Source organism: Zootoca vivipara, chromosome 14 (assembly GCF_963506605.1).
Source record: "Zootoca vivipara chromosome 14, rZooViv1.1, whole genome shotgun sequence".
Lineage (NCBI taxonomy): Eukaryota > Metazoa > Chordata > Lepidosauria > Squamata > Lacertidae > Zootoca > Zootoca vivipara.
Window position 1 is genome coordinate 14,307,577 of NC_083289.1, and position 21,924 is coordinate 14,329,500.

The 21,924-nt window shown below is 42.1% G+C and overlaps 2 protein-coding genes across 6 annotated transcripts in view; one reads left to right on the forward strand and one right to left on the reverse strand.

Annotated features, from left to right (window-relative positions):
• The first annotated feature begins 722 nt into the window (after window positions 1-722).
• Window positions 723-14,194, forward strand: DTWD1 (DTW domain containing 1). 5 transcript variants are annotated; one of them, XM_035131689.2, is made up of 5 exons: window positions 723-798; window positions 4,948-5,252; window positions 11,175-11,318; window positions 12,183-12,459; window positions 13,844-14,194. In XM_035131689.2, the coding sequence occupies exons 2-5, from the start codon at window positions 4,974-4,976 to the stop codon at window positions 14,068-14,070; spliced, it is 927 nt and encodes a 308-aa protein (XP_034987580.1). In that variant the 5' UTR covers window positions 723-798; window positions 4,948-4,973; the 3' UTR covers window positions 14,071-14,194. The 5 variants fall into 5 exon arrangements, with proteins under 5 accessions (XP_034987580.1, XP_060138379.1, XP_034987576.1 ...); XM_060282396.1 differs by lacking the exon at window positions 723-798 and adding an exon at window positions 824-1,003 and having other exon boundaries at window positions 1,289-5,252; XM_035131685.2 differs by lacking the exon at window positions 723-798 and adding an exon at window positions 824-1,003.
• Window positions 14,195-18,421: 4,227 nt separating this feature from the next.
• Window positions 18,422-21,924, reverse strand: part of LOC118092866 (NAD(P) transhydrogenase, mitochondrial) — a 62,495-nt gene continuing 58,992 nt past the window's right edge. The window contains exons 20-22 of the mRNA XM_035131505.2: window positions 21,605-21,723; window positions 20,511-20,626; window positions 18,422-19,564 (exon numbers count right to left, since the gene is read on the reverse strand). Of these exons, the coding sequence (XP_034987396.2) occupies window positions 19,412-19,564; window positions 20,511-20,626; window positions 21,605-21,723 (388 nt within the window). The 3' untranslated portion in view covers window positions 18,422-19,411. The remainder of the gene's footprint in view (window positions 19,565-20,510; window positions 20,627-21,604; window positions 21,724-21,924) is intronic.

Consider the following 21,924-nt stretch of genomic DNA (forward strand, 5'->3'; position numbering starts at 1 on the left):
TTGAGCTTTTTTTTAGGGAGATGACATTGCAGGGGGGCAGAACCTCAGCTAATAATTTTTGAGGATTTATTAATTGAGGTTCTGCCCCCCTTCCCCAGTCATGTCATTATTATGACTGGAATGTACTTTAGATTAGTAAGATTTTGGAACGCAAAAATAAAGAAAACAATCAAACCATCAATTCTACCATGCAGGGTATCTAAATTATATAATTCGGTATTTCAATGATTGTTATTAGTCATTGTATTATAAATTGGCATTGTTATAATGAGGATAATATTGGATTGTAACTGAAAACTAATAATAATAATAATAATGATAATATTTTTTGAGGATTTAGGACGGCATCTGCCCCACCCTTGACTAGGTCCATGGCCCAATCCTAAGCATGTTCCTACACTATTCTCACTTTCAATGGACGCTTGGTCCTAAAGAAGTTAGATGTGCGCATTTACCCGGAGCAAGTCCCATGGAACAGAGAGAGGGGGACTTTTTGAGTAAACATGCGCGCTGCTAAGTCTTTCAGGAGGCAACTTCAATTCAAAGGAAGGCTTATATTAATCCCCCGCCCCAACCTTTATAGGCACCAGACTGCTCTCTGGGACAGCCATGGAGCCCTTTGCGCTCGGCCCACTTTTTCCAGTCAGCGCCTCTTTCCGCCGCCCGTAGCGGAAGTCCGTTATCGGCGTTGCTAAGGCGCCTTAGCAACCGTCCCCCCGTCGCCCTCCGTCCTCCACCTCAAATCCTTCCGGCCTTCCCCGCCGGCCCCGGCACTTGAGTTCCGACCTCGAGGCAGAGGTATCTCGACAAATATATATTTCTCTCTCTATGCAAATATATATACACGCACGTTTCCGGGTGTGGGTGTTTGTGCGGCTGCTGCTGCAACAAGGTGGTAGCGGAGGACAAACGCCGTTTTCTATGGTGCAGTGGCTGTGACTGACCCCCCCCCTCCCCACAACCCTGAGGAGGCGGAAGGAAAAACCCATAGGCTTTGCAAAAAGTAGGTTGGTTTCCCTTTTCTTCGGGAAAGGGGTGCCCGCTGTAACGAGACCGAAGTGCTGCTCTCTATTTATTTCGGGATCGGGGTGGGGGTGGGGGGTTGGAGGCCCCGAAGGTCTCCCATTAAGAATGGGAGGGGAATGGAGGTTTTCATTGTCCCCCAAGGTGCTTCCTCAGACCCTCTCCCAAGTTGCTTCTTTGCCCGATCCTGTGCATGGTTTAATAATAGCAATAGTAATGCGTGAGGTCGTTACAGTTTTATTTTTTATTTTTGTATTCGCACCAGTTTACAACAGGAACGGACAGCAATCATCATCATCATCATCATCATCATCATAAAAACGCAGTGCGAGTGATCAGCTTAAGAGCTGAAGAAATCCACAGTGTAAACAAGATTTGATGGATCTAATAATGGAATACTGAACAGTATAGTTTCTGTAATTATTATTATTATTAGTACTCCACCCATCAGACTGGGTTTCCCCAGCCACTCTGGGCGGCTCCCAACAGAATATTAAAAACACGATAATATATCAAACATTAAAAACTTCCCTTCAGATGTCTTCTGAAACCCAGATAGTTGTTTATTTCCACAGGGTGGGTGCCACTACCGAGAAGGCCCTCTGACTGGCTCCCTGTAACCTCACTTCTTGTATGCAGGGATTTATGATATGTAAAATGAACCATGGAAAGAGAAGAAGGGAAGTCATTGATATCTTAAGGATGTAAAAGGGGTATTTTAAATTGTAAAGCAGAAAACTTAATAAAAAGAGAGCTATGACGCAAAATATAGAATACATATATTTGAAAGTTCTGATGGATCCAATATGGAACTTACTTTCAAGCAAGCATGTGTTTACCCATTGTTTTCACTGAGGTTTATTCTAAGATAAGTATGCATAGGATTGCGGCCTTAAAATTAAAATGGTGTTTTTAGAGCAAGCAAGTCCCAGTAATTTTGGTGAAGAACAATGTACCTGTCCTGGGCTTGCAGGTTTACAGTTTGATTTTAGAGTGTTGATCACCCTGTAGGATCTACCCTCAAGGAAATTCACATAGGCCTTAGTTCTTAATAAAGTTAAGCAAAAATGTGTTTTGGAGTTTAAAGCAGTTTGGGCACAGGTTTTCAGACACCTTGACGTTGGGCATATAGTTGATGTGATGCCTAAACTTTGTTATGAGGCAAAATGAAAACCTGGAGTCTCCTCAAGTGCAAGAATATTTGCTTACTATCCAGTCACTTAAGGCTGTGTTTGTATCAACAGAGCACACATTGGCTAGACTAGAGCAACCTTTCTCAACTTCAGGTCCTCATCTGTTGTTGGACTACAACTCCCATCATTCCTAGCTAGCACAACCAGTGATCAGGGATGATTTGAGTTGGCAATAAGATACAGCAAAGGACTGGGGGAAATCGGAGTTCTCCAACTGCTTGGATCTCCTTGGTTGCAAACAACACCCCGTATGCCAGTTATTGTACTACTCCAGTGAATTACCAGTGTGGTTCCTGAATATGTGGAAGTCATTTCTTCCCCTGCCCGCATATTCTCAAAATGTTGTAGAATGATCCTCAGTTGTGCTTTCCTAGTTGTGAGAATGACATGATCTTACATTTCCTGTGTGTGGTATTAGTGCAATCCACAAGTTGGGCTGGTGTTGAATTGGGGGAGGGAGACTTAGAAGTGGAATCTGTCATTTTAAATATCAGCTAAGAAATCTTAGTAATGACTGTGAGCCTGCATACACACTGCACCTTTAAAACACATTTGAAGTGCATCTCAATAAACCCCCCCCCCAAAAAAAAGGGAATTTGGGGCACTGTATTTACCCATACATTCTTACAATTCCCAGCAACTTGTTGACAAACTACAGCACCAAGAATTATTTGAGGGGAGAAATGTGCTTTGAGTGTGCTTTAAAAGTATAGTGTGCATGCAGTCCAAGTAACAGTGATCCAACTTGGCCTTATGGTTCTTGGACAGAAATATGCGACTCTGATCAGCAGTTGGAACGAAGCATTCATTAATACAATATGTGCCTGAGTTCCACTGACAAAATGTGAAAGATGTAATTTATTTGGTCAACTTTGCAGGTACAGTGGTACCTTGGTTCTCAAACTTAATCCGTTCCGGAAGTCCGTTCCAAAAGCAAAGCTTTCCAAAAACCAAGGTGTGCTTTCCCATAGAAAGTAATGCAAAACGGATTAATCCATTCCAGACTTTTAAAAACAACCCCCAAAACAGCAATTTATCATGAATTATCTAACGAGACCATTGAGCCATAAAATGAAAGCAATAATCAATGTGCTGTACTATAAAATAAGACAGTATTGTAGATGATAAAAACTACAATTAATGGAGTACATTAGAATCTGGGTGGCTTGTTGCAAAAATCCAAAAAGGCTCCTGTACCTTCAGAAGTTATATGTAGGACATGACCTAACTATTAAAGGTGCAGGAGGCCTGTGTTTTTTGCATCTGACCACCCTAGGTACAATACATTGTGCCAGAACCTCTGTGCTCTGAGTGAAAAAAGAACTAGCTTGAACACAACTGAGATGGTTCATGGGAAGAAACCTGCACGGTCCTAGTTTCATAATCCTGTGCACATACCCCCCCCTCCCTCCATGTAATGTGTGGCATAGGTGCTGCATATTTTAACTTGTCTCAAGCAATGTAAATTCAGAGTGACAACTTTTGCAGGTACATTTTCAGGAGACTATGGAAGTTTTTGCCTTTCCTTTGCTAGTAGCATTCACCCGTACAGTCTCAATGACAGCTCTTTGGGGCTTCAGATTTAAACACCAATCTGCCATGAGACATTATAGTAAAGCGAATCTGTTTGTAGGCTGGGAATGCATAACAAATTGAATAACTTCCTGCTCTCTTGCTGAGGAATCTGTGTGGTTAGAAGGTTTTAGCCCAAACCTGAGATTCTTTCTTCACTCACTTCGCGAGCTTTCCAGAGTAAACTGACTCAATTTTTTCCCCCATTCAGGAGGAGAAAGCACTAAAACTGCAAATTGGAAGTGAGGTTTGTTACATGAAAACAACAAAAGCAAATTTAGAACCTTTGCTGTGTTCTTGCACCATGAAAAGTGACGGTTCCAAGTTTTGTGAAGCTGGAAAGTTATCAATTTCTTTAAAAAGTACCACTACATAAACAGCCGTTACAAATGTTAACTCCAGACGGTTGGCAAAATATATAAACTAGCAATGTTCCGTGGACAATGTTTACAGAGAAAATGTTATAATTGCTTTGTTTTTGCATTTGTAGGGCTACTTGACTTTTCCAAAGGTTTGGGTTGTGGTTATACATGCATTTACCTGGAGCTAAGCCACCCCACTGAGCCTAGGGCTTGCTGATCAGAGGGTCGGCAGTTCAAATCCCTGCGACGGCGTGAGCTCCCATTGTTGGGTCCCTGCTTCTGTCAACCTAGCTGTTCGAAAGCATGCCAAAGTGCAAGTAGATAAATAGGTACCGCTCCGGTGGGAAGGTAAACAGCGTTTCCGTGCGCTGCTCTGGTTCGCCAGAAGTGGCTTAGTCCCTTGGCCAGTAAAGCGAGATGAGCACTGCAACCCTAGAGTCATCTGCGACTAGACCTAATGGTCAGGGGTCCCTTTACCTTTTCCTTTAAGCCACCCCACTGAACTCAGTGGGTCTTATTTATGGGTAAACGTGTATGTGAAACTTGCAGCCATCAGGAAGACATTAAGACTGCAATCTTGTACCCAGTCGTCAAAAGATATGTCCCACCATAAAGAGTTTTCAAAATAGAAGATCTTCAAAAGCATCCCTAGTTTTTTGTTTCTGTTTTTTAAATCAAAATAGCCATTGACTTAAGTTGATCTAAAATCATAAAAGTTTTGCTGTGACTAACAAAATGTTTCTGTGGAAATTGGTCATTGTTGAAAGCTGTTGTGATTTTTATTCTCCCTGTAACAGGTCCAAGGATATTGCATGAAAGTAAGATGTCTTTAAATTCATCTGTGATTTCAGAAGACCAAAAGAACCACCAGGGAATAAAAAGAAATTTTGAAGGCCTGAATAGTTTAGATTCACAGAATACGTCGATGTTGCAGGAAACACCACTTGAAAACCTGCATCTAGCGCCTCAGACTGTTCTTGAAAGAGCCCCAAAACAAGGGAGATCAAAATGTCCCAGATGTAATAGTTCAAGGATGTTCTATTGTTACACATGCTATGTTCCAGTTGAAACTGTTCCCACCGGAGAAATTCCTGTTGTGAAGGTTAGTGCAAGATATATCTTATTTTTGATCTAATTTGTCAATTTTAGCAAATTTTAGTCGCAGTGAATCATTCTAATAAACAAACTGGGGAAGAATGAAGTGAGACTTGTGTTTTTGCAATATAGTTTTGAAAACAAGCTGCGGCAACCCAAAACTCTGTTTTTCTTCAGAGCTTGCTACAGGCTTGCCAAACTCTAGTGGTACAAGAAGAAGAGGGGGCCCTGATTCCAGATGGAATCCCTAGTACTGCAAATCAGTTGCTATCCAAGGTCCTTTTTAATAGGAAAGACGTCTTTCTGATACCTTGGAGATGACTTCCAGTTAGAGTAGGTTGTGTAAAAGGCAGTAACATCTTTCATTCAGTCAGTCTGCACCCTGCTGCTTTGAGCCATAGGGCTCAGAATATACTTAAAAGCAGGTTTTTAATTTTTACATGATCTTACATCATTTAAAAGCATCTCTCTTTTTAAATAACCTTCCTAAAAGACCAATGGAGCAGATCTACTGAGTCTTTCTTGGCAGGGCCTTCTAATAAATAATAATAGTAATAGTGGAAGGACTGACGCTGGTAGCTATCAGTCTTATTTATTATTATTATTATTATTATTATTATTATTATTATTATTATTATTATTATTTACTGAATTTATATACCACCTTATACCCAGAGGTCTCATGCTAGTGGCACCTTCAAATTGAGCAAAAGAAGAAGCATTCCATACTGTGCCATCCTTTGCCTCCACCCTAACGTCCCCTCTTTCTCCTCTGTTTAAAGTCCTAATTGATTTAGGTTTCAAATTTCTGAGAGACAGCTTCCTTCACTACAGACCCTTTCAGCTGTCAAGATAAGCAGAGGGGGCTCTCTCAGTAGTTCTGCTGACCTCAGACATTGGGCGGGAGGGGGGGCTGTTGGCGCAGAAGAAGGCATTCTCTGTGGGAGACCCTAAATTGTGGAATTTTCTCCCACAGAGGTGTGACCAGCACCTTTGCTGTACACCTTTGGTGAAGACAACTATTAACCTTGGTCTTTGACTCCTGAGGTGTGTGTTTTCAGAACCCACCTATTATTGTGACTAATTTGTTTGAATTGTTTTTAATAGTAGATTCAGGTAGGTAGCTGTGTTGGTCTGACGCATTCGATATATATATATATATATATATATATATATATATATATATATATATATATATATAATTGTCCAGTAGCACCTTAAAGACCAACTACGGTAAGTTTGTTCTTGGTACAGTGGTACCTCGGTTTATGAACACAATTGGTTCCGGAAGTCTGTTCATAAACTGAAGCGTTCATAAACTGAAGCGAACTTTCCCATTGAAAGTAATGGAAAGTGAATTAATCCGTTCCAGACGGTCCGCGGAGTAAGCGTTCATAAACTGAAGCAAACTTTCCCATTGAAAGTAATGGAAAGTGGATTAATCCGTTTCAGACGGGTCCGCGGAGTACTTAAACTGAAGCGTTCATAAACTGAAGCATGGGTGTAATTGGTTCCGGAAGTCTGTTCATAAACTGAAGCGTTCATAAACTGAAGCAAACTTTCCCATTGAAAGTAATGGAAAATGAATTAATCCGTTCCAGATGGGTCCGTGGCGTTCATAAACCGAAAATTCATAAACCGAGGTGTTCATAAACCGAGGTTCCACTGTATAAGCTATTGTGTGCATGCACACTTCTTCAGATACACTGAAACAGAAGTCACCAGACCCTTATATATAGTGGGAGGGTGGAGTGGGGTTTTTTCTCAGGAGGGTAGTAGGAGATAGGTGATTGACTCAGTGGGTATGGTAAACCTGTTGACTGTTGTTGTTGTTGTTGTTGTTTAGTCGTTTAGTCGTGTCCGACTCTTCGTGACCCCATGGACCATAGCACGCCAGGCACTCCTGTCTTGCACTGCCTCCCGCAGTTTGGTCAAACTCATGTTCGTAGCTTCGAGAACACTGTCCAACCATCTTGTCCTCTGTCGTCCCCTTCTCCTTGTGCCCTCCATCTTTCCCAGCATCAAGGTCTTTTCCAAGGATTCTTCTCTTCTCATGAGGTGGCCAAAGTATTGGAGCCTCAGCTTCACGATCTGTCCTTCCAGGGAGCACTCAGGGCTGATTTCCTTAAGAATGGAGAGGTTTGATCTTCTAGCAGTCCATGGGACTCTCAAGAGTCTCCTCCAGCACCATAATTCAAAAGCATCAATTCTTCGGCGATCAGCCTTCTTTATGGTCCAGCTCTCACTTCCATATATCACTACTGGGAAAACCATAGCTTTAACTATACGGACCTTTGTCGGCAAGGTGATGTCTCTGCTTTTTAAGATGCTGTCTAGGTTTGTCATTGCTTTTCTCCCAAGAAGCAGGCGTCTTTTAATTTCGTGACTGCTGTCACCATCTGCAGTGATCAAGGAGCCCAAGAAAGTAAAATCTCTCACTGCCTCCATTTCTTCCCCTTCTATTTGCCAGGAGGTGATGGGACCAGTGGCCATGATCTTGGTTTTTTTGATGTTGAGCTTCAGACCATATTTTGCGCTCTCCTCTTTCACCCTCATTAAAAGGTTCTTTAATTCCACCTCACTTTCTGCCATCAAGGTTGTGTCATCTGCATATCTGAGGTTGTTGATATTTCTTCCGGCAATCTTAATTCCGGCTTGGGATTCATCTAGTCCAGCCTTTCGCATGATGAATTCTGCATATAAGTTAAATAAGCAGGGAGACAATATACAACCTTGTCGTACTCCTTTCCCAATTTTGAACCAATCAGTTGTTCCATATCCAGTTCTAACTGTAGCTTCTTGTCCCACATAGAGATTTCTCAGGAGACAGATGAGGTGATCAGGCACTCCCATTTCTTTAAGAACTTGCCATAGTTTGCTGTGGTCGACACAGTCAAAGGCTTTTGCATAGTCAATGAAGCAGAAGTAGACGTTTTTCTGGAACTCTCTAGCTTTCTCCATAATCCAGCGCATGTTTGCTATTTGGTCTCTGGTTCCTCTGCCCTTTCGAAATCCAGCTTGCACTTCTGGGAGTTCTCGATCCACATACTGCCTAAGCCTGCCTTGTAGAACTTTAAGCATAACCTTGCTAGCGTGTGAAATGAGCACAATTGTGCGGTAGTTGGAGCATTCTTTGGCACTGCCCTTCTTTGGAATTGGGATGTAGACTGATCTTCTCCAATCCTCTGGCCATTGCTGAGTTTTCCAAACTTGCTGGCATATTGGGTGTAGCACCTTAACAGCATCATCTTTTAAGATTTTAAATAGTTCAGCTGGAATATCATCACTTCCACTGGCCTTGTTATTAGCAGTGCTTTCTAAGGCCCATTTGACTTCACTCTCCAAGATGTCTGGCTCAAGGTCAGCAACCACACTACCTGGGGTGTACGAGACCTCCATATCTTTCTGGTATAATTCCTCTGTGTATTCTTGCCACCTCTTCTTGATGTCTTCTGCTTCTGTTAGGTCCTTACCACTTTTGTCCTTGATTATGGTAATCTTTGTACGAAATGCTCCTTTCATATCTCCAATTTTCTTGAACAGATCTCTGGTTTTCCCCATTCTATTGTTTTCCTCTATTTCTTTGCATTGCTCATTTAAGAAGACCCTCTTGTCTCTCCTTGCTGTTTTTTGGAAATCTGCATTCAGTTTCCTGTATCTTTCCCTATCTCCCTTGCATTTTGCTTGCCTCCTCTCCTCCGCTATTTGTAAGGCCTCGTTGGATAGCCATTTTGCTTTCTTGCATTTCCTTTTCCTTGGGATGGTTTTCGTTGCTGCCTCCTGTATAATGTTACGAGCCTCCATCCATAGTTCTTCAGGCACTCTGTCCACCAAATCTAAATCCTTAAACCTGTTCCTCACTTCCACTGTGTATTCATAAGGGATTTGATCCAGATTGTATCTTACTGGCCCAGTGGTTTTTCCTACTTTCTTCAGTTTAAGCTGGAATTTTGCTATAAGAAGCTGATGATCTGAGTTACAGTCAGCTCCAGGTCTTGTTTTTGCTGACTGTATAGAGCTTCTCCATCTTTGGCTGCAGAGAATATAATCAATCTGATTTCGATGCTGCCCATTTGGTGATATCCATGTGTAGAGTCTTCTCTTGTGTTGTTGGAAGAGAGTGTTTGTGATGACCAGCTTGTTCTCTTGACAGAACTCTATTAGCCTGTGCCCTGCTTCATTTTGAACTCCCAGGCCAAACTTGCCAGTTGTTCCTTTTATCTCTTGATTCCCTACTTTAGCATTCCAATCCCCTGTAATGAGAAGAACATCCTTCTTTGGTGTCATTTCTAGAAGGTGTTGTAGGTCTTCATAGAATTGGTCAATTTCACTTTCTTCAGCACCGGTAGTTGGTGCATAAACTTGGATTACTGTGATGTTAAAAGGTCTGCCTTGGATTCGTATCGAGATCATTCTGTCATTTTTGAGATTGCATCCCATTACAGCTTTTGCCACTCTTTTGTTGACTATGAGGGCCACTCCATTTCTACTACGGGATTCTTGCCCACAGTAGTAGATATGATAGTCACCCGAACTGAATTCGCCCATTCCCTTCCATTTTAGTTCACTGATGCCCAGGATGTCGATATTTATTCTTGCCATCTCATTTTTGACCACATCCAGCTTACCTCCACTCATGGTTCTTACATTCCAGGTTCCTATGCAATATTTTTCTTTACAGCATCGGACTTTCCTTTCGCTTCCAGGCATATCCGCAACTGAGCGTCCTTTCGGCTTTGGCCCAGCCGCTTCATCAGCTCTGAATCTACTTGTACTTGTCCTCCGCTCTTCCTCAGTAGCATGTTGGACGCCTTCCGACCTGAGGGGCTCATCTTCCAGCGTCATAACTTTTATATGCCTGTTGTCTTTGTCCATGGAGTTTTCTTGGCAGGGATACTGGAGTGGCTTGCCAGTTCCTTCTCCAGGTGGATCACGTTTAGTCAAAACTCTCCACTATGACCTGTCCATCTTGGGTGGCCCTGCATGGCATAGCTCATAGCTTCTCTGAGTTATTCAAGCCCCTTCGCCACGACAAGGCATTGATCCATGAAGGGGCTGTTGACTGTTAACGACTGCAATTAGTCCTACAGGAAAAAACAAGGGATAGTATGCAGATGTAATAAGACAGGAATCCAGTATCTCTATTAAGACCAGGTCTCTCCATAGTTTTCAGTTTAGTGATAAGTTGTAATTCAGCAACTTCTCTTTCAAGCCTATTTCTGAAATTCTTTTGTAATAAGACAGCTGCTTTGAGATCCTGTATTGAATGTCCTGGGAGATTGAAGTGTTCTCCTACTGGCTTCTCTGTCTTGTGATTCCTGATGTCAGATTTATGTCCATTTATCCTTTGGTGTAGGGTTTGGCCTATTTGTCCAATATTTAGAGCTGAAGGGTACTGCTGGCATTAGATGGCATACATTAATGTTATATACACAAAGGTATAGCTTATACCAAGAACAAACTTAGTTTGTCTCTAAGGTGCTACTGGACGTGTGTGTGTGTGTGTGTGTGTGTGTGTGTGTGTGTGTGTGTGTTTAATATATGTTTTTAATATATGTTTTTAATATGAATTTTAAACTCTTGTAACCTGCCCGAGGACCTGCTGGTGAAAGATGGGTAAAAAAATTCACAATTTCAACAGCAGCAGCAACAGCAGCAGCATACAGTTCCTAGTGCTTCTCTCTACACTTCACAATGTTTAGTATTTTGCTAACAATTTATTTTGCTGGAAGTTGTCTGGTCATTGTGCGTTCCCACTGCTTTAAGCAGATCTGCTGAGGAAAACAGTGACTTTTAATATGCACCGATGCAAAGTGTGTGTATCTTGTACACTGCTGCCTGTACCCAAATGCAAAATGTTTAGCCAATTACTTATTTTTCTTATGAAATGGAATTTTCTCCAATGAATGTGCTGTGCTCTTGGTTGCAGCTTCCATTGAAAATTGACATCATTAAGCATCCCAATGAAACGGATGGCAAAAGCACAGCTGTACATGCCAAGCTCCTGGCGCCCGAAGAAGTTACCATTTACACATACCCTTGTATTCCAGACTACGAAGGAATGAGAGACGAAGTAAGGGGTTGTCTAGAAGTAGCATGGGGGAGATTCTTCTTCTTTTCCTTCCTCTTTCCTTCTTGCTGAAATCCACAATGCTGCTAGTGTTCCAAATCTCCACAAAGAGAATATAAGGGCTCACCCCATAGTCGCCTTTGACTTGGACCTAACCGTCCAGGGGTGCTTTACCTTTAACCTTTACCTATAGGCTGAATGTGCAAGGAAATAGAAAGTTGAACTTACTGCGACAAGTTCACTTTCACTTGAGGTCCAGCACCGAGGGCCTTCTGGCGGTTCCCTCGTTGCGAGAAGCCAAGTTGCAGGGAACTAGGCAGAGGGCCTTCTCGGTGGTGGCGCCTGCCCTGTGGAAAGCCCTCCCAACAGATGTCAAAGAGGAAAACAACTACCATACTTTTAGAAGACATCTGAAGTCAGCCCTGTTCAGGGAGGCTTTTAATGTTTAATGGATTACTGTGTTTTATTTTTCTGTTGGAAGCCAGCCAGAGTGGCTGGGGAAACCCAGCCAGATGGGCGGGGTATAAATAAATTGTTGTTGTTGTTGTTGTTGTTGTTGGGGTGGGTAGGATGTGATACCCACCCACACCCCTGCCCACCAGCAGTTTTTGCTTCTGGGTGTCAGAGAAATTGGTTAGTCCAGCTTGTGAGCAGGCAAAGAGTCTGTCCTGCATTCTATCCATTTTTTCCTGCATGTTTTATGAGAGGGAGGATCATGTCACTTGCTCTTTTGTTGGTTCCTGTTGACATTAGTGTTTATGAAGATGCTGTGCTGAGAGGTAGTTCTGGTTTTTTTAGTAGCTGTGGTACCTTGCACGGATCCCTCCCATCCCAATAGCTCCAACATTGTGTCTGTTTTTCTTCTAGATTGCACTTATCTTTCCTGGGCCTAATTCAGTCTCAATAAATGACATCCCCCTGTGTTTGCAAAACAAATCTAAGAAGAAGGTTGACTGTGGCGAGGACGAGGACCCATCAGCAGAACCAGTCCTCAAATGTGCGAAAACAGAGTCAGGCAGTGAAAACGACTTGGGCAAACACCAGTTTCACAGCATGAGCGAAAATGCTCCGTTGAAGAAAATTGTATTTATTGATAGCACCTGGAATCAAACGAACAAAATAATCACAGATGAGCGGCTCCAAGGTATGTTAACACCAAATTCTAAAGGCCAGTGCTGCAGATTAATAAAAGTGCAAATCGAAGGGATGTGCTTGACACATCAGTCTCATTACTGCTAGGCATGAAGAAATTGAACAATCCATACAGATGGAGCAATGGATCCCCATAGCTGTACATGGGCATGGTTCTGGTCGCAATTAAATGCCTTGTGGTCCAACACCAGGTACAGTCCGTTGCATCCAGCCCCTAAGTGGACTGGTTTCCTGATTAGAGAAAATTGTTATATTTATTTATATCCTGCCCTTTTCCTGTATTGGGACTCAAGGCAGCTTCCACAAATCAAAACAACACAGATAAAACACAAAAGGATAAAAAAAGGATAAAAGATTAATGTTAAAAATTAATTAAACTCTAGTAGAATTTTAAAAATATAAGAAACAAATCTATTGAAATATGGGTAATAAAATAGAACAGCACTATTAAAACCCTTTCCTTAAAAAACAGTCAGTTCTCAAAGGCTGGTTGGAATTAATGATCAGAGGGCAGAGGGCCTTCTTGGTAGTGGCACCCGCCCTGTGGAATGCCCTCCTATCAGATGTCAAGGAAATAAACAACTCTCTGACTTTTAGAAGACACCTGAAGGCAGCCCTGTTTAGGGAAGTTTTTAATGTTTGATGTTTTGTTGCTTTTTAAAATTATTATTAATATTGGGAGCCTTCCAGAGTGGCTAGGGAAACCCATCCAGATGGGTGGGGTATAAATATATTATTATTATTATTATTTTATTTTATATTCTTAATATTTGTACCCCACCCATCTGACTGGGTTGCCCCAGCCACTCTGGGCGGTTTCCAACCTAAATAAAACATTGAACACTAAAAAGCTTCTACCTGCTAGTGCAGCCATAGGCAAACTCAGCCCTCCAGCTGTTTGAGACTACAATTCCCACTGGTCCTGTTAGCTAGGGATAATGGGAGTTGTAGTCCCAAACCATCTGGAGGGCCGAGTTTGCTTATGTCTGTGCTAGTGGAAAAGCAATTAGAAGGGAGCCTGTCTTACTTTTCTAGAAAGGGGGTTTCAAAGTCTGTGAGCAGTCACCAACCAGGTCCTCTCCGTGTTCCCACCAGCCATGCCTGTGAGGGTGGTGGGACCAAAGATCTTAAAAGTCTGGGCAGGTTCCTTCAGATAGCCTTGGCCATAACCAACACTTGAGATTGTGCCCGGAAACAGACCAGTAGCCATCGGAGCTGTTGTAACAAGGGAGTCGCACGCGTCCTATAACCAGAGCTCCCCTCTGCCTGAGAGCGTCTGTAGTGTCTCTGTTATCAGCCTTTTACCAGTAGCTGATTTGAGTCATATGTACAATTTAGCATATACACGTTCTGTTTTGTTACCTCTCTTAATGCAGGATTGCTGCAAATTGAACTGAAGTCGCGGAAAACCTGCTTTTGGCGTCATCAGAAAGGAAAGCCAGAGACGTACCTGTCTACCATCGAAGCAATTTATTATTTCCTAGTCGACTATCATAAGGAATTCTTGAAAGAAAAATATGAAGGACAGTATGACAACCTCCTTTTCTTCTTCTCGTTTATGTACAAATTGATAAAGAATGCCAAGTCAGCAGGAAAAGACTAAGGCAATATCTTTTTCATGTGAATAACAAAAAACAACCCCCTAAAATATTCCTTACGATCCATTGTACTTTATTCTTTTAAACTTATTGGTAACAATTGAATTAAATAAATTGCACAGTTGGCTAGACGGTTTTTTTGTTTGTTTGTTTGTAAGAATGCAAAATGTTCCTGTCCTTTTTAGTTCAATCCTAAATCCAAACCCACGGCTTATCATCTGAGTCAAATCTCTCTTATGGTTGCCAAGAGACTCCAAATGGTCTGGGGACTTTACTGCTCTTGCTACATTTGAACATATTTTTTAATAAGCACCAATTTGGATGTTTGGAGGGTTTATATCAACTTACATATTTTAGAGAGAAGTACTGGTGGCTGTTATGTTTTCAACGTGAACTGACAGTGTATATTGTTTTGTTGGGGGGGATTTTCTGTCTCCCCCCCTTCTTTGCTAAATTTGACACTTTAAAAAAAGCTGGACTGTTATGGGAATGTTGCCTGAAATAAAACTGAGCCTGTTGCCTCTAAATAGAAATGTTTTCAGACTGTAATAAGCAGGGAAAATGCCAACATGGAGTCTCTTTTCTTAAACATAGTAAAACTGAGTTCAGCTGTTTCACTCTATAGGAATGCACCCTTCACCGTCAGGGATGACTTAATCCTGGTGATGTAACTGTTTACTAAAAAATGACTGGAACAATATTTCAGTAGACCAAAATAAATAAATAACAAAAATCCAGGCTAATGTATTCAGCAGGATGCCAACGGTAAACATGTTTGGGTCTAAATTAAGCTATAAAATTGCTTTGGTAATATTATAATAGCAGGTTTACTAGAATGACTACTCCTATGTCCATTTCAGGTTGACAGCTTTGGTACTGCCAAACAAAAGTTTCCTGCTGGATTCGGAAATAAATTTACCAGGAGAAATACAAATTTGCAGAGAAAGTTGCATTTCCTTCCAACTGAAGTTAGAAGGCTTGCAAAGGAATTAAGGGTCCTCTGCCCACTCCTTTCAGCACACCTGAGCTCTGCACTTTACATTGCAAATGAAGCAAATTATTAGACAGTTGTACCTTGGTTCTCGAATGCCTTGGTATGTGTATGTTTTGGCTCCCGAACACAACAAACCCAGAAGTAAGTGTTCTGCGGGACAGACATTCACTCCTTTAAATGGTTTCCCCCCACTCCCCAACAAAGGGTGCATTAAAACTGAAGTACACATGTTACAAGTGCTTCCTAACTTCTACCCAAAGCCCTTGTTTATTAAGAAGCTTGCAGGCTTGCTACACAATACATTTCGCACAGGAGATGTTACTATTGGCCTAACAATCTGTTTAAAGGGGATGTGCCAGATTCGCAGTTACCAAAGGACCAGCTGTGTTCTCCTCTTCGGAACAACTCATTTAATCCAAGTACCGGTTGTGATTTAAAGGCACACACCCTTAACCATATTGACAGCTAGTTACTTAACTCGTTTCAGTAGATATCATTGATCAATGGATACAAAGGGATACTAAAAAAATCTGATTTTTCACTAAAAGCAAAATATATGATTCCAGAAGCAATTCCAGTGAGTTTGTTCCTGAGGAGTGGTGATGTTTAGAAGTATGCCTAAGTTTCATTCAGTGAGAGTGCCTACAATTATTTCCATTTCCTTTGCCCTTTAACTCTTTTTCTTAAGGTTCACAATGAGGTTCAGAAACCATAGGCAGGTGGGGAGAAAAACAGAGCAAAGTTTCTAAATTACTATAGTGAAATAAATGAAGTCATTGAACATTTGATTTTGATTTTACTTACACATTAATTTCTTCTTTTGATTATTTAGGCTGTCATCTTCTTCTTCTTCTTTGGCGATCACTTGTAGCTGAATAAGATTGACCATATTAGATACTTTCAGGGTTCCTGCTCCTTCAAGAATATAGCTAGGGGAAACTAGAATTGTGCTACTGATCTTCCAAGGAAATAAGCTACCCCTGGGCAAAATCTTCCCCTCTTTCCCATTGAAACTATTTTGGTCATATTGATCCATCTAGCACAGTACAGTTTCCTTCAACTGCCAGCTGCTCTCCAAGATCAGAAGTCAGCTGAGATCCTTTTAACTGGAGGTGCCAGGGATTCATCCTGGCACCTCTGACATGCAAATCAGGCGATGTATCACTGAACTAAAGCCCTTGCCCATTGCTTAAGTCATGCTTGCATTTTATGATGGGGTGGGGAACCGGGGGCCCTCCCAATGTTGTTGGACTCCAACTTCCATTATCCTTGAACCTCTTCATCTTTGGTGATCATTCGTAGTCCAGTGAGATTGTCTTCCATAAACACGGTCTTAACAATGAGTCTGTAATTCTGGATCCACACGTCCTTCCACAGTGGGGACATAGGTTTCCGGGCGGGAGATGATCACGGTGAGGTTTTGCCAAGCGTACCTTCCTCTTAGCACGTTTCTCCCTTTTGTCCTGAGTTTGAGTGTCTTCACATCCCATGACCCCTTTGGTAAAGGCTGTTCTCCAATTGGAGCGCTCGCAGGCCAGTGTTTCCCAGTGGTGGGTGTTTATACTACATTTTTTTAGATTTGCCTTGAGAGATCTTTAAACTTCTTTTGTTTACCACCAGCATTACGCTTTCTATTTTGAAGTTCGGAATAGAATAGTTGCTTTGGAAGATGATAATCAGGCTATACAAGGCATCTTACTCCTAGTTCTTGCTATGATCTACCATGCACTGATAGGGCTTGCACTAGAGCCTTATAATTCTGAAAAGGGATAGTATTTCTATGGTATTGGTGTTTGGTAAAAGGAACCCTGCTGAAATGTGTTGTTGAAATAGCAGGTAAGGAGAGGCCTGCTAGATTGGACTGAAGGCCCTCCTCACAGCAATTTATGGTAGTTAGCCTATGAAAATAATTGTGCATGGTGCAAAGAAGTACTTCTATTTATCCTATATGTATCGCGAATCAGTTTTGTAGGGAGAGCCCAAAATTCAGGTGTTTGGGGAGGGCAGAGTAGGAAGATGGTTTATTTTCCCAGTATGGGCAAAACCTATCATTAGTTTCATTTGCACACTCAAAAATGGATGTGTAGAGCTGACCAGCTGGTGTTAACATATTCATCTAATGGTGATATAGCAGAATACAGGCTCAGGGTAGAATAACCCCTATTTAGACATGTAGTCTGCAGTCCAGTGCATAGTGAAGAATCGTCCTTAAGGCTCACTGGATGGTAGCCTATGTTGCTAAAACCACTAATGTTATACAAAACTGTGCCATGTTTTTACAGCAAGAAATATCTTCAACAGTCATCTCTCTAATAAATTGCAACAGCAAATGCTTTCGCCATCCATGTGTTGTTTTTTTTTTATTGCTGTCAAGAAAAGGGCAACTTGGCTTTGCACAGTGATTAATACTGTTTCCAGTGAATGACTTTTGATTGTCTCTCTGACATTTTCATCTCTGTGTGTCTTGTTAAACAAGGACTCCTTTGAACTTTCCCCAGGAAAGTCTCTAAAACAGCTTTGTGGAAGATTACTGGGCTATAATGGAAAGGGAAAGGAATCCGCCCACTGGAAATCCACATCAAAGCGACCCCCTGACCCAATGTATTCTTAACAATCAGTCAGAAGAGGCAAAAAAATAATTCGTTTTCTTCCAAATCACGTAACTTTGAAAACATTTTTAGGGTAAAATTAGAGACCGATAAAACCTTATATAAACAAGTCTTGGTTTACTTTTAGAGCGTGTTACAATTCAATTTACTCCTCTGCGAGTTTCAGGAGTCAAAGATCCTCTAGTGGACACTTAAAAGTACTTCTATGCATAAAAGAGGTCTAACCATTTTCTCCACCAGCTGCAACCTCTTGCACTGCAACTGATGCTTTAGAGCAGGCATCCCCAAACTGCGGCCCTCCAGATGTTTTGGCCTACAACTCCCATGATCCCTAGCTAAGAGGACCAGTGGTCAGGGATGATGGGAATTGTAGTCCAAAACATCTGGAGGGCCGAGGTTTGGGGATGCCTGCTTTAGAGGCATTCCCTAACTTTTTTTAAAAAATGAGGCTAATGAGAAGGGGAGGGATCACTGGAAGAAACACAGGCGGCATGATTTCCAGTATATGAGATGTCCATTTCATCATAGCCAGTAACTTTGAGGAGCAGTTGGTAGGTGGCAAACCAAGCCATCACTCCCTTGAAATGGACTGCTCCAGCAACGCCTATCTGCCATTCCTTCTCTACCCTGTCCTTGGTCTGGCAGCTGATGGCACTTCTCCAGACCCAAATTGGCCCATCCCTTTCACCTGCCTCTGATTACTTAAAGTGCCGTAACTACAATTGCAAAGTTTGAGAAATAAGCTGCAAATGATGTCATTTGGATTTTTAATTACAGAGATTTACATTTCCATCCACAAAGGCACAGAAGCCAGAAAGGTAAAGGTAAAAGGTAAAGGACCCCTGGACAGTTAAGTTGTGGCGCTCATCTCGCTTTCAGGCCGAGGGAGCTGACGTTTGTCCACAGACAGCTTTCCGGGTCATGGCCAGCAGGACTAAACTGCTTCTGGCGCAACAGAACATCGTGATGGAAGCCAGAGCACATGGAGACACCGTTTGCCTTCCTGCCGCAGCGGTACCTATTTATCTACTTGCACTGGCGTACTTTTGAACGGCTAGGTTGGCAGGAGCTGGGACAGAGCAACAGGAGCTCACCCCGTCACGTGCACTCTGGCATTCGTCACGGTGTTCTGTTGCGCCAGAAGCAGTTTAGTCATGGTGGCCACATGACCTGGAAAGCTGTCTGCGGATGAACACCGGCTCCCTCGGCCTGAAAGCGAGATGAGCGCCGCAACCTCATAGTTGCCTTGGACTGGACTTAACCGCCCAGGGGTCCTTTACCTTTACAGAAGCCACAAATTACTAACATGATCCAATACCTCAGGTTCTTCTAGCTGTCTGTCAGACACAGCTGTATATAAAAAAGAAACTGCACCCACCACCAAACTTATTTTCTAAACAATACCAAATTATATAAAAAGAGACTGCACCCACCACCAAACTTATTTTCTAAACAATACCAAATTATGGACACAATCCAGTCAAAGTTGCCCTCTTTTTAGTTCCCTTGATTTCAAAATGCCCCAGGAGCCCTTCTGTGGCTGAAGAGCAAAGTACAAATCTATTAAATAAGTTATAATTAATAATAATAATAATAAATGTTTATTTATACCCCGCCCTCCCCATTCAAAACTGGGCTCAGGGTGGCTAACACCAATAAACTCAACCAATGAAATGAATGGTACTAAACAAGGTTTATTGTTGGGTGGCTGGTGCCCTATGTTTTTACACAAATCTGGGAATACTAATGGGTAGGAATAGATTCCCTAATTTTGGCTTGTAAAGCATCACAGGTTTTCTTGGCATCACCAAGCAGCATTGAGGTATTGGGCTTGTAAAAAATGGGGTTGTCAACTGCAGCATACCCAACTCCCAGGGTGCGCTTCATAACAATGACCTGGTGGAGAAACAAAATGGCGGCATGATTAGAGAGATACTCAAGCAATCCTAGTGTACCTACTCTGAAACCATATTATTATCATTATTTCTTAAATTTCTATACTGCTCTTCATCCGAAGATCACAGGGCGGTTCACAATACAAAAATACATACCATAATGACAAACAAAAACAATACCACCACCCCAATTTAAAAGGTCATGGATTATTTAATTATTCTATGGTTGAAATATCAATTCAACATGGCCCAACTCCATAAAAGTGAGTATTCAAGCACTTAAAGAGACCTTGGAATATTACCGCATACAGCTGTGAATTGAAGTGCCTTAAAGCTTTAGACATGGAAATGTTAAGGAAGATAACTTTGGTAGGGCTGCCATACATCTAGACCAGGCATCCCCAAACTGCGGCCGTCCAGATGTTTTGGCCTACAACTCCCATGATCCCTAGCTAACAGGACCAGTGGTCGGGGAAGATGGGAATTGTAGTCCAAAACATCTGGACGGCCGAAGTTTGGGGATGCCCGGTCTAGACAATTCCAAAGGCAGAACTGATGCCTGGAGGGAACTAAGTCAATTGAAAAATCATGTTTTTTGGGTTTTCCGTAAAAAAGCTCAACAACTTTCGGGGTGTCCTGGTTTTTACTCTTTGAAATATGGCAACCCTAAACTTTGGTGGAAACCTTTCCATTTTTAACTGGGCGTAAGTACTTGTAACTAAGCGAAGTAGACAGAAGTGCCATTTAGGTACACATGCCATAATACAGTCTTATAAATCCTCCTCCTTTGTTAAAGGCATATTCTTCACAACGTAAGACTAGCCTTGTCAGAACAGGCCAAGAATCCATCAAGAATGAGGAACCTGTGCCCCACCCCTGGCCAGATTCTCATGGATTGAGAAGCAAAGGGAATTCTGTTGGAGAGTCAATCCCTTGCCATTACTTACCTGCTTAGATTTCCAGACCTCCAATACAGGCATACCAGCTATAATTGAATTTGGATCTTCTTGTGCTGCAGAGTTCACAGTGTCGTTGGCACCGATTACCAAAGTCAGATCTGTGTCTGAGAGGCAGAAGAAAACTCATCAACACTTCTTCTCAATGGTGTTAAGAAGTGTTGAGATTCAATATTCACAACTCTATTCAAAAGGTTACTTTTCATAAATAATCATGATGCCGGTGGCCCAGATGGTTTCTCTTGATCAGTTTTGCAATAGGAAAGTAGCAGCCTTTTAATGAAATAGGAAGGGTAAGATTAATTTATATAGGGGAAACATTAAATAATTTATGAGCACCTGGAATTTTTGGGGGGGTGGGGGGTGGGGGGAGACTTTCCTTTCAAAGCACAGCTTTTTAAGACGGTGGATTGAGATTACTTTCAAGCTCCTTTTTGAAATTCCTTTTCCATTCTCTTTTTGGCTGCCTTCTGATTCCCACAAGCGTTCTGCTTCTTTCCTTGCTTAAAGAGATTTTACGCAGGAGACTCGCTGGAGCACCAGCTTGACAGCTGTAAGCTGCTGATTCATAGATGCATTGTTAGCTCGATCATTTAATTCTTGTCCAGCAGCATCACGCTATAAAACTTGACCTCCCCAATGAAACATCAAAAGGCTCTCGCATCTCTCAGCTCATTCTATAATAGAAAGTCTGGGGAAGCAGACCACCTCTGAAGTCAGCTGAGAAAGTATGCTACACAAGCAGAACTGCTTTCCAGAATAAGCCCTCTGAAAATCTGATGCTCGCAATATGGCCCGACGCCACTAAGATAGGTTTGAACAAATAGTAGTACACCTAGGGTGTTGGTTTCAGGTGTGCAGCTGATGCAGATTGATATGGGGCTCAGCTGAAGTTGGTACCTGGAGAGCTTCTATGGGAGAAGTCAGAAGAGGATGGGAGACAAGGGGCAAATACCACTTGAGGCAGCATGATTATTCTTTGGCCCTAACTGCAAAAGCACACAATACAACTAACTTTCTCAGCATGGTTTAAATAAAACATAAGCTGTTATTTCTTTCTCTCTCTCTCCACCCTCATTCCTTACCTGGGAAATCTTCGTTTATCTCGTCCATTTCCAACACAACGTCATAAGGGACACCGGCTTCTGCCAACAGAACGTTCAGCTGCCCTGGCATACGGCCTGCCACCGGATGGATGCCAAACCTGGAAACCAAGAGAGAAAAGGAATGGCCACATTGCATCCAAGACATGCTGAACTAATAAAAAGAAACTGATAAATGTTAGCAATGCTACGCAGGCGGCGGCAGGCCAGTTCCAGGCTTGCCTACCTCCTGATTGAACCACTAAGATGAGAGTGATGGGAATCCAAGGTCAGCCAGCATTCGTGAAAGGCAATTTCAATGG

What these genes read in the sequence shown, in the direction of transcription:
- DTWD1 (XM_035131689.2), top strand. Translation starts at nt 4,974, where the DNA reads ATGTCTTTAAATTCATCTGTGATTTCAGAAGACCAAAAGAACCACCAG. An exon ending in GAGAAATTCCTGTTGTGAAG is followed by an intron (nt 5,253 to 11,174) that starts GTTAGTGCAAGA and finishes TCTTGGTTGCAG; the next exon opens with CTTCCATTGAAAATTGACAT. An exon ending in ACGAAGGAATGAGAGACGAA is followed by an intron (nt 11,319 to 12,182) that starts GTAAGGGGTTGT and finishes TTTTTCTTCTAG; the next exon opens with ATTGCACTTATCTTTCCTGG.